Source organism: Nerophis lumbriciformis, linkage group LG35 (genome assembly GCF_033978685.3).
Source record: "Nerophis lumbriciformis linkage group LG35, RoL_Nlum_v2.1, whole genome shotgun sequence".
Classification (NCBI taxonomy): Eukaryota; Metazoa; Chordata; class Actinopteri; order Syngnathiformes; family Syngnathidae; genus Nerophis; species Nerophis lumbriciformis.
This window is the reverse complement of record NC_084582.2, coordinates 9,215,001-9,227,774: the sequence shown is the minus strand read 5'-3', so window position 1 is coordinate 9,227,774 and position 12,774 is coordinate 9,215,001. Positions and strand designations below refer to the sequence as shown.

Below are 12,774 nucleotides of genomic sequence, written 5' to 3'. Positions count from 1 at the left end.
GGAAATTTGTCTTGGGCACAGTGCATCATTGCTTTCTTAACATACCCAAAAACAACAGAACAAAAACACAAGCACAGACACAACCACAACCATACAACTAACATTTAAACATCATGTGTCCTTGAGCAAGACACTTCACCCTTGCTCCTGATGGGTCGTGGTTAAAACCTTGCATGGCAGCTCCCACCATCAGTGTGTGAATGTGTGTGTGAATGGGTGAATGTGGAAATAGTGTCAAATCGCTTTGAGTACCTTGAAGGTAGAAAATCCCTATACAAGTATAACCCATTTACCATTCTGTACAGTGGTACCTCGGTTTGTTTCAAAAGGTGGGACAAAGACCGAATCCTTCGAAAACACGCAAATTCAATTAATCTTTTCCAAACACCCAAAAACACTTCTCAAGGAGAATAATACTGATATGCGGATCACGCGCTGGGTGCAATATGTGAAGGGCCGCGTTTTGCGTAAATAAGCGCATGTAAAATGTCAATTATTGAAACAGACGGCGCTTCATACAACATTTTACCAGAAGTTCCTAACCCATTCCTGCTTCGCCAGTGATTAGAATTTGATGGCAAATGTGCATCGTCAAAGACCCCCATTGCGCACATTGTTAGTGAGCAAGTGAGCAGTCATACTGGGTTCGTGTCAGGACGTTATGCAAAATTATATCCAAATTTGTTATTTTTGTTCATTATATGACTGAACAATTTCTTTCCCATGAATTACTTTTAGTACAAAATATGCATTTAATTAAATTGAAGTTTGATTAAAATAGTATAAGAATCATATAATTTAACATTCAGAAAACAATGCAAGATAGATGAACGAATGAATGAATGAACATTTATCTTTTAACATCACTTTTACCCTAATTGAAGACGTGGACGCCAACTTCAGTCTGTACTACTTTCAATAACGTGTACCGTATTTTTCGGACTATAAGTCGCTCCGGAGTATACGTCGCACCGGCCGAAAATGCACAATAAAGAAGGAAAAAAACATATACGTCGCACTGGAGTATAATTCGCATTTTTGGGGGAAATTTATTTGATAAAATCCAACACCAAGAATAGACATTTGAAAGGCAATTTAAAATAAATAAAGAATAGTGAACAACAGGCTGAATAAGTGTACGCCATATGACGCATAAATAACCAACTAAGAACGTGCCTGGTATGTTAACGTAACATATTATGGTTAGAGTCATTCAAATAACTATAACATATAGAACATGCTATACGTTTACCCGATCGCTAAATCCGATGAAATCTTCCTCCCCAGTGTCGCCTCTGGTATGCGCCGTTTCCTTTCTTTCTGCTGCTTGATCGCCGTTTTCTGCTGCATATTTCACTACGTCCGGCTTGTAATCTGCAGTATATGATTTCCTTTTCGGTGCCATTTTAGTTCAGCCCTTCTCAGTTTTTATAAGTTACCGCCAATGTTGACATAATCCATTTTAATAGCTACGGATGTAGCAGCAGTTAGCATCCCATGACCCACAATGCACTTCTGCCATGACCCGCCCCCGCCGAATTCTTATTGGTTGACGTGTGTGACGATTGCGGACATTTGCTTCGTCTTTTACGCGAATGAGATAAATAATATTATTTGATATTTTACGGTAATGTGTTAATAATTTCACACATAAGTCGCTTCGGAGTATATGTCGCACCCCCGGCCAAACTATGAAAGAAACTGCGACTTATAATCCGAAAAATACGGTCCCTCTTTCCTCATCAATGAGCTTATCAAAACACTTGTAACTTTCAGTTGCGAGTGTTTTTCAGATAATCACCTGCGCATCTTGCTCCACCAGATCTGCGTTGACAACTCCCGACTCATCTCTGGTCCCCTGAAAGCATGACAACGAGTTGACCATTACGCCAGAAGTAAATATTCTTGCTTGATGACTTGATGGTGTTTCCTGCTGCTGACCACGTCATGCCTAAGATAAATCACCTGGAGTAAAACAACCAGCATCTTCTTAAAGTGACCAGAAGTGTCAGCAATCACATCCTCCTCCATGTTTCTACCGTAGGCTGGAAACAAAAACAGACATTGGCGTAAAACTGATTGAGTTCTCAATACCGGAGAAAAACAGGCCTCACCATCCTTGTATGCTTGAACCATGTCATGCATTTGTTTGTTGTTTCTTGAAGCCAGGATTTCAATCAAGCTCCTCTCGTTGGTTCCAGCTCCCTTGAGACGTAAGCAAGAAGTTCAATATAACGTGTTACCTCACAAGAATAAAAAAGAATGGGGTAAGCGTCTTACTTTGAGTGCATCTTTGATCTCTTTGGCATCGTGGTATGCCGGAGTTCTCATCAGACTCACAATGAGGCGCTCAAATTTACCCGTCAGCTCATATTTCAGATCCTCAATAAGATCCTGCAACAAAAACAAAGTGCTCCCACTTGCTTATTCAATGTGTAAATATGATGAGATGTACCTTTCCATAGGTACACTTGTATGCGGCAATGACTTCCTGCCTCTGGGCGTTACTGCGAGAGCTGACCAGGTCCAAAATGGCTTCTTTGTCACTGCCTGAGGAGCATGTTGCGTACATGCGTCACATAATGCGTCACAGACTTCAGGAAGACGACGGTGCAGTTTGCAGACACTCACCCATGCCTTTCATGGCAGTGTACAAGGCCTCAGCATCGGCAACGGGATCAAAACCTGCGGCATTTGTAATTGTGCCTCGGAACACCTGAAAAAATGCAATCGTCATGATCTTTGTATTATCTTTTTAGGGGCGGTGTGGCTCAGATGCTGGATACTATTTTGAGAGTTCTTGGTTCTAATCCATCTTCCACCATGATGGTCACAGCCGGTGTGACCTTAGGCAAGACATTTCACCCACCTTGCTCCCAGTTTGCTTACGCTGGTTTATGAATGTGTAGGCGAAAAGCAAATGTAGCTTACCACCATCATCGTTTAAACGAATGTGGAGTGAATGATTGATGGGTTCTCATTTCTCTCTGTAAAGCGCTCTGAGTGTCTACAAAAGCGCTATATATACATCTAGTCCAATATTATTATCATTGTCTTTGCTTTAATGACCATACATGCGCATTCCTCAATGTCTTTATTAGAATACAATCAGATACATAACACTAGAAAAGTATAAAAGGCAGTGTTTCACCATGTATTTCAATTTCCATGGCAGTTCGCCCTCGCTGATAAACACATTATACATTATTCCACACCTAGAACCAACCACCACATCACTGAAAGGCTTAGGTGACAAGCATTTAGAGTGCATCTTCTCTCATGCTACATTCATTTGTCACATGCAATGATGTACTTTACTTATTTATCATATACTGTTATGCATCTCATTCTATTCATCGGACTTTGCCAAAATCTTGTCCAAAAAGTTCCAGTATCTTTATGACTGTAGAAAAAGGTAATTAAAACAACAAAACTATGGTTGGTCTTTTGCACAATACTGTATCAAGTTGATTTAGACTGAAGTAATGTCGACCTTCATCACGACATAGACAAAACAAAGCTGAATCTGAAGCCTGGAATGTTTTAGGGAATTGGCTTTTTTTGTGTATCCAACAGCAAACATGTACATGTTCAAAGTGGTAAAGCTGAGAGCAAAGGGACAGCGAAGTGCTAGCAAAAGAGGGATCGCTTAAAAAAAAACAACAACAAAAAAGTAGACAGAGAGCAAAGGTCCCAGAGAAGACGAGAGAGGTTTTAAATTGCGATCATTTAAAACTGAGTTGTTTGTCTAAAGGTCAAACAACCCTTCTCCAATTAATACCTTTTAAAATGTGCATGTGTTAAATTTTAAAAAATGTGTTACTCAATGTATCATACTTTATTAAAGAAGCTTTTAAATTAACTCATTGGTTTTAAATACTGTAAAAGTAATAAAAAGTGATGCTTTAATAGAAAAAGTGCAATTTGAATGTTTATAAGAAGAAAAGGGAAGGGTTAGTCAGAAAAATCCTTAATTATTTTAACTATTTTCCGTAAAAGTCACATTCAAGCCAGAAAGTGTTATATTTGATTACTTCATTAATCGAACACATTTATCGATAGATTACCCGATTACTAAAATAATCAATAGCTGCAGTCTTAATGTTGATGATCTGTTGAACTCTTATACATCATGTGCCTCAATTACTAAGATCAAAATATTATGCGCTAAACAGCACGCGCAAACAATAAAATAGCATGTACTATTAGTGGGCGTGTTATAATAAATAAATGATAAATGGGTTATACTTGTATAGCGCTTTTCTACCTTCAAGGTACTCAAAGCGCTTTGACAGTATTTCCACATTCACCCATTCACACACACATTCACACACTGATGGCGGGAGCTGCCATGCAAGGCGCTAACCAGCAGCCATCAGGAGCAAGGGGTGAAGTGTCTTGCCCAAGGACACAACATATGTGACTAGGACGGTAGAAGGTGGGAATTGAACCCCAGTAACCAGCAACCCTCTGTTGGGCGTGATCTACTAACAGTGCGGACCGCCTTATTTAAATAAGGCGGTCCGCGCTTTGCTATGTTTTCAAACATGCAGGAGACCTGTACCACCTTTTATGGGTATTTTAGGAGCAGTCGGACTTGTGCAGTGCATTTACTGTTAGTTGAAACCACTTTTTTCCTTTATTTAATGCTGTGTAGGAACACATCTTGTGTCCTGTTTGCTACACCAAATGGATTAAAAAAAAACTACAGTTTCACTTCTCTTAGAACTCATTTCGACATCAAAGTGCAACGAGTCTGCAATATTCTTCCGGGATAAGCTTCAAGGCATTAAAAATGCAATAATTCACAAAAAACAAATTGCTACTCTGTTAACGGCTGTACAACTAGAGATAACATTTCACTCCTATCATTGACAAAACAGTTGAAGAGATCATCCACACTCTGAGTCCATCAACATGCTGTCTTGATGAGTTACCCACTAGATTTCTAATGTCTGTACTGAGCACTTTATGACCACAATTTTCTCATCTAGTTAATGTCTCACTTCAGACTGGAACATTTCCAAAGGCCTTTAAAACTGCTGTCATTAAGCACTTCTAGAGTAGTCGTTATGCCACAGTACTGAAGAACTATCGGCCCATATCAAACTTGCCATTTTTGGTTTAAGTTTTGGAAAAAGTTGTATACCAACAGCGCAGTGACTTTCTCTTGTATAACAATGTGTTTGATACTTTCCAATCAGGCTTTGGGCCCCACCGGAGCAGTGAAACAGCGCTGATCAAGGTGACAAATTATATCCACCTGAACCCAGGTGCAGGAAAAGTCTCAGTCTTGGTTCTGCTGGACCTGAGTGCTGCCTTTGACACAGTTGACCATACTATCTTCATACAGGGGTTAAACTCTGTAACTTGTTGGAATTGATCTATGAGGTTCCTCAGGGGTCAATTCTGGCTGGGACCCTTATTTTTTAACTTGTACATGCTGCCACTAAATTGGCTAAAACGCAGCTTCAATGGTTCCGACCACAACTATGCAGATGACACTCAGATCAACGTGTCACTGACGGCAGGAGAAAGTCGACCTGTTGATTAACTTTGTCACTGCATCGAAACAGTTCAATGTGCGGATGCAAAACAGTTTTCTTCAGCTCAACAAAACTCAGACAAACCTAAGACAATACTGAAATCATTGTACGTGGCCCACAGAAGCAAAGAGAAACTATTATTAGTCACCTTGGGACCCTTTCCCTCAAACCTAATAATCAGGTCAGAAATCAAGGATTAGTAAGGGACTCAGACTCAGACTTTAAACAGCCACATATAGTCAATAACATCAGCAGCTTTTTACCACCTAAAAATATTGCCAAAATCAGAGCAATAATGTTTTAAATCCGTCTTAGAAAGACTAAACCATGTCTTAGTCTCCAGCATTTTAGAGTACTGTAATGGCATTCCCACTGGGCTCTCTAAACAAACTGTAAAGCAGCTGCAGTACATCCAGAATGATGCTGCTTGAGTCTTGACTAGAAACTAAGAAATATGACTGTATTAGTCCAGTGCTTAGGTCACTGTACTGGCTTCTTGTTGTTCAGAGAATAGACTTTAAAAAAGCTCTGCTTGTGTACCAGTATTTTCATAGTCTTGTGTCAAAGTACATCTCTGACATGTTAGAAGCTTATGAACCATCTCAGGTTCTGAAAACCTCAGGAAGTGGTCCCCTGCTGGTGCCCAGAGTCAGGACTAAACATGGTGAGGCTGCATTTGATTTTTACACTGCAAAAAAATAATTAAGATAAAAAGGCTACATTTGAAAAAAAATAAAACATTTTTTTTTACAAACTAGTGAAATTAAATGGACAGACGATTTTACAATTTTACTTGATACGACGATCAAGTAAACCATGATAAATCAAGATTTGTATATCTAGAAATTAGCAGGACTTTTAAACTAGAAAAAAATATTTTATTCTCAAATTAAACGTCCTAGAGATGTTGCAGAAACTTTAAACAAGATGTTCTCTATGGGGAAAAAAACTAAATATTTTATTATAATAGTTATTTTCTTTAAATATATTACTTTTCTAAACTACAATAGAAACAAATAAAATAATTAATGCTAAAATTAAAATTAGTCAAATGGTAACAAATAAGTAAATAGCTCTTAAAACTATGGACATTTATACAAATAACGTTTTACATCTTGGCAGGTGGCAAATATTTTTGAACAGTTTTTTAGAAGATGTGAGACAGGCCTCAACTTTGGCAATGTTCAAATCAGGCTGAACTTTGCATATGATAAGTGCAAGTATTTTATCTACACTCTTTGCTTTTAACCTAATTACTTCATGATTTTTTATGATGATTTTATTTGTATTCATGATTTTGTTCACCTTTTTGTAACTGTACGCATTTGTAAAGCACTTTGAATTGCCTTACATACGAATTGTGCTTTATAAATAAACTTGCCTTGACATTTAGAATTGTAACATTAATTCATCTACCGGTAATATGCTGGTCATACTGGAATATTTTATCATGTCCTTGGAATAAAATAATATTAATTTCTTATGGGATTGAATCTCACGCAACATGGAGGTGTTCAACTTTGGAGGTTCTTCTGGATTTCACATGCGTTTTTTTTTTTATGTGGTCTTCCTTTGCAGGGTATCGAACTCCACAACATGTAAGACTGGACATGAGGTGGGCAATGTGTCATCAAAGCAGCTGACTGCTTGCAGCTGTCCCACCACCTGGACACTAGCAACTTTTAATGTGTGTATGTGTGTGTGTTGGTGTGTGTGTGTTTGTCTTGCTGGTTCAAGGGCGAAGGGGTGGGATCGTGGGAGTGTCGTGGACAGCATGGAGTCAGATTACACGCGCATGGCGGAGGTCTTTTTTCAAATGTGACAAAAAAAATGGTCATGAACAAGCCCCTTATAAAAACAATAAAAAACAGTTCCTCCTCATTGTGGTCAACTAACGTTGTGAGGGAAATGGGCTAAGTCATTGCAGGTTGTGAGAAGCGTTCATAGCAGCAGCTACCGTGCAGATCAATGCCGCAATGGGGCAGTCAGCCAAAAAGCTGCACGTTCACTCCAACCACGACAGCTGGACTGCTTCAGTCACATAGCAACCACCAAAACAAGCCCATAGCAACAAGACTTTGAGCAAATCCTCAAAGTGGGCCTAATATGGAAGAGTCCAAATGGCCTGGGCGCCATGGTTAACTGAATATTGGTGGCTTTATTCAGTATCTCTGCACTCTCTGATTAACAAAAGATCTGCCTTTTTTAAGAATGACAATGCTTTTTTTTTATTGGCACAGATTGGTATTCATTTAAAACCTACTCAGTGGCCTAGTGGTTAGAGTGTCCGCCCTGAGATCGGTAGGTCGCGAGTTCAAACCGCGGCCGAGTCATACCAAAGACTATAAAAATGGGACCCATTACCTCCCTGCTTGGCACTCAGCATCAAGGGTTGGAATTGGGGGTTAAATCACTAAAAATGATTCCCGGGCGCGGCCACCGCTGCTGCCCACTGCTCCCCTCACCTCCCAGGGGGTTGATCAAGGGTGATGGGTCAAATGCAGAGAATAATTTCGCCACACTTAGTGTGTGTGTGACAATCATTGGTACTTTAACTTTAACTTTTTTAACTTTGTTTAAACATATAATACATGTACCTTTAGTTTGATGTCCAGTCACACCGCATCGTACTAAGAAGTGTTTCCAGTATTTTGGATAGTTCATATATCCTAAAGTTAGTTTTACAGCCAGCATCCTCTGCAGTATTAGACATTTATGTTTCTCATAGTAGGGCTATTCTTTCCTGAAATGTGTAACTCTGTCAAAGCCCCAAAACCAATGTCCCCTGTAGAGGACGCTGACTCTAAGGAGGGTATGAGAGGAAAAAACACCCCTCTATATGTTCAATGCAGATCATGCACTGTGCGTAGGGTTCCTCGATACGAGGGTAGCCCTATTTTTGCATGAAGAAGCGCGTGTAAAATGTCAAATTAATGAATAACCGCAAACATGTTTCTAGACCAGGGGTGGGCAAACTACAGTTGGTCCCTTTAATAAGGCCCGTCAAATATTAAAACAGATTTCAGCAAACAGACAACATTCACACTCACATTCACACGCTAGGGCCAATTTAGTGTTGCCAATCAACCTATCCCCAGGTGCCTGTTTTTGGAGGTGGGAGGAAGCCGGAGTACCCGGAGGGAACCCACGTAGTCACAGGGAGAACATACAAACTCCACACAGAAAGATCCCGAGCCCGGGATTGAACTCAGGACCTTCGTATTGTGAGGCACATGTATTAACCCCTGTCACACCGTGCTGCCAGTGAACTGAACTGAACTGTTTAAATTAACTAAGGATACACAAAACATATACCGTATCATAGGCGCCGATCCCGTGGGTGCTTCGGGGCCCGAGCACCCACGGACAATGCCGAGCACCCACGTGGGATTGATGGCAACTTTCAATCTTTAAAATAATTTTTGAAAAATCAATCTTGTCGTAGTTAATTTTGTGGCGAGTTTGGTCCGTTTCACAAAATAATAAAGCCACAAATCATATGGGATATTAACTTCGCTGAACGTCTTTTTTTTTTTTTTAATACACACTAGGGATGTCCCGATTCGATATTTGGATCGGATCGGCCGCCGATATTTGCAAAAAAATGCGTATCGGCAAGGCATGGGAAAATGCCGATCCAGATCCAGTTTAAAAAAAAAACTCCGGTCCGTGTTTTCCAACGCACCGATTTAAATAATACATTCCACTTTTCTGCTGCTCCGTAATTTCCGTTCCGCATTTTCCAGCACACCTTCAACACATCAACAGGTCTGTGAATTCTAACGCAGTTGCTTTTAGCTGCTGGCATTACACGACAGGCTCTTCTCACTCTTTCCTGTGTCTCCCTCTTACAGACAGCGAGCGCACCTTCTTACACACGTCACATACTGTCACGTCATACGTCACATACTGTCACGTCATACGTCACATACGTATACGCCCTCTCCCAGCAGAGAGCGAGGTAGCAGCATGGCTAACGTTAGCTGTGATGCTAGCGCAGCCGCTAAGGTGCGCGCCTGCTCAAGCGTCCTCTGCGCACGGCAAATCTATGCCACGCACAAAATCAAATAAAAAAATAAGCGCATAACAATTTTCGACACACGGACACGACAGAGAAAACAGTTTTCGTCATCATTGTTCAATATTGTAAGGTCTGTCGAGACGCTTATCTCCATTCGGTGCCACACATCCACACCATCGCCGAGGCAAACATTTCCACATCAACACCGTATGAAAAAAATTGTGATTTAAAAAAAAAAAACTTTAATACATGCTCGGATAGGCCATTATCGGTCAGTATCGGTATCGGTCAGTATCGGTATCGGATCGGAAGTGCAAAAACAATATCGGTATCGGATCGGAAGTGCAAAAACCTGGATCGGGACATCCCTAATACACACACACCGAGCACCCACTGGCAGAAATGTAGATCGGCGCCTATGTACCGTATAACAATTGCTATCAATAATGCTCGGACTCAAAATCGAGCGTACCGTATTTTTCGGATTATAAGTCGCTCCGGAGTATAAGTCGCACCGGCCGAAAATGCATAATAAAGAAGGAAAAAAACATATATGAGTTGCATTTTTTGGGGACATTTATTTGATAAAACCCAACACCAAGAATAGACATTTAAATTTGAATGTAAAATAAATAAAGAATAGTGAACAACAGGCTGAATAAGTGTACGTTATATTAGGCATAAATAACCAACTGAGAACGTGCCTGGTATGTTAACGTAACATATTATGAGTAAGAGTCATTCAAATAACTATAACATATAGAACATGCTATACGTTTACCAAACAATCTGTCACTCCTAATCGCTAAATCCCATGAAATCTTATACGTCTAGTCTCTTACGTGAATGAGCTAAATAATATTATTTGATATTTTACGGTAATGTGTTAATAATTTCACACATAAGTCGCTCCTGAGTATAAGTCGCACCCCCGGCCAAACTATGAAAAAAACTGCGATTTACAGTCCGAAAAATATGGTATATTATCTTTGAGAATGCAAATTGGTCAGATTTGGCAGACGGTGTGCAGGGTGACACCTTACACTGCTGGCAGGTGGCTCTCTCTCTGCTCACACCTTCATTCACTCACACACACAAGATGGGTTATCCAAGCCTCATTAAAATGACACAAAGATGAGGGTCCGCTTACCATCTTTGTGAAGTAGTTGGTCTTCTGTGTGAGCACACTGCAGAAATCAATAGTTGGAGGCCTAGAAGGAAAGAGAGCGACAAGAGCAATGTTAAACAGAGTAAAACTACTTGCACTGAGCCTAGTCTATAAAATCATCTACACCTCCCTGATACCGAAGTACATGTCAAACTACTTCCTTAACGTAAATGACCGCCATAACCACAACACCAGGGGGAGCTCCACTAACCACGTTAAACCCAGATTCCGATCTAACAAAGGTCTTAACTCATTCTCCTTCTATGCCACATCAATGTGGAATGCGCTCCCAACAGATGTAAAAGAAAGGGCATCTCTATCCTCCTTCAAAACCGCAATAAAAGTACACCTCCAGGCAACTTCAACCCTAAACTAACACCCTCCCCGGATTGTTAATAATCAAATGTAAATAATCAATTGTAGATACCTTTTCTTATGCTTTCTGATCTCTCTCTCTCTCTCTATGTCCACTACTTGCTGTACATATCCTACCAAGTCAGACCTACACTGTTTCAATGTCCATTTCTCTGATGATACAATTGTTGATGACTGAAGTGATGATAACAAGCAAACCTAACCCCCCACCCCCTCCTTCCACATCCCACACCCCAGATTGTAAATAATGTACAAACCCCGTTTCCATATGAGTTGGTAAATTGTGTTAGATGTAAATATAAACGGAATACAATGATTTGCAAATCCTTTGCAACCCATATTCAATTGAATGCACTACAAAAACAACATATTTGATGTTCAAACTCATAAACTTTATTTTTTTTTTGCAAATAATAATTAACTTAGAATTTCATGGCTGCATCACGTGCCAAAGTAGTTGGGAAAGGGCATGTTCACCACTGTGTTACATGGCCTTTCCTTTTAACAACACTCAGTAAACGTTTGGGAACTGAGGAGACACATTTTTTAAGCTTCTCACGTGGAATTCTTTCCCATTCTTGCTTGACTGTTGTTCAACAGTCCGGAGTCTGTTAGGCTTCATAATGCACCACACATTTTCAATGGGAGACAGGTCTGGACTACAGGCAGGCCAGTCTAGTACCCGCACTCTTTTACTATGAAGCCACGTTGATGTAACACGTGGCTTGGCATTGTCTTGCTGAAATAAGCAGGGGCGTCCCTGGTAACGTTGCTTGGATGGCAACATATGTTGCTCCAAAACCTGTATGTACCTTTCAGCATTAATGACGCCTTCACAGATGTGTAAGTTCCCCATGTCTTGGGCATAATACACCCCCATACCATCACAGATGCTGGCTTTTCAACTTTGCGCCTATAACAATCCGGATGGTTCTTTTCCTCTTTGGTCCGGAGGACACGACGTCCACAGTCTCCAAAAACAATTTGAAATGTGGACTCATCAGACCACAGAACACTTTTCCACTTTGCATCAGTCCATCTTAGATGAACTCAGGCCCAGCGAAGCCGACGGCGTTTCTGGGTGTTGTTGATAAACAGTTTTCGCCTTGCATAGGAGAGTTTTAACTTGCACTTACAGATGTAGCGACCGACTGTAGTTACTGACAGTGGGCTTCTGAAGTGTTCCTGAGCCCATGTGGTGATATCCTTTACACACTGATGTCGCTTGTTGATGCAGTACAGCCTGAGGGATCGAAGGTCACGGGCTTAGCTGTTTACGTGCAGTGATTTCTCCAGATTCTCTGAACCCTTTGATGATATTACGGACCGTAGATGGTGACATCCCTAAATTCCTTGCAATAGCTGGTTGAGAAAGGTTTTTCTAAAACTGTTCAACAATTTGCTCACGCATTTGTTGACAAAGTGGTTACCCTCGCCCCATCCTTGTTTGTGAATGACTGAGCATTTCATGGAATCTACTTTTATATCCAATCATGGCACCCACCTGTTCCCAATTTGCCTGTTCACCCGTGGGATGTTCCAAATAAGTGTTTGATGAGCATTCCTCAACTTTATCAGTATTTATTGCCACCTTTCCCAACTTCTTTGTCACGTGTTGCTGGCATCAAATTCTAAAGTTAATGATTATTTGCAAAAAAAAAAAA

At 40.4% G+C, this 12,774-nt stretch overlaps 1 protein-coding gene across 2 annotated transcripts in view; it reads right to left on the bottom strand.

Moving 5' to 3' along the window:
• The window catches only part of anxa6 (annexin A6), a 41,435-nt gene that overhangs the window by 27,712 nt on the left and 949 nt on the right, over positions 1 to 12,774 (bottom strand). For both annotated transcript variants that reach the window (XM_061928091.2, XM_061928092.2), the window contains exons 2-8: positions 10,718 to 10,778; positions 2,632 to 2,716; positions 2,456 to 2,550; positions 2,281 to 2,394; positions 2,115 to 2,205; positions 1,966 to 2,045; positions 1,802 to 1,858 (exon numbers count right to left, since the gene is read on the bottom strand). In XM_061928091.2, coding sequence (XP_061784075.1) covers positions 1,802 to 1,858; positions 1,966 to 2,045; positions 2,115 to 2,205; positions 2,281 to 2,394; positions 2,456 to 2,550; positions 2,632 to 2,716; positions 10,718 to 10,720 — 525 coding nt within the window. In that variant the 5' untranslated portion in view covers positions 10,721 to 10,778. The remainder of the gene's footprint in view (positions 1 to 1,801; positions 1,859 to 1,965; positions 2,046 to 2,114; positions 2,206 to 2,280; positions 2,395 to 2,455; positions 2,551 to 2,631; positions 2,717 to 10,717; positions 10,779 to 12,774) is intronic.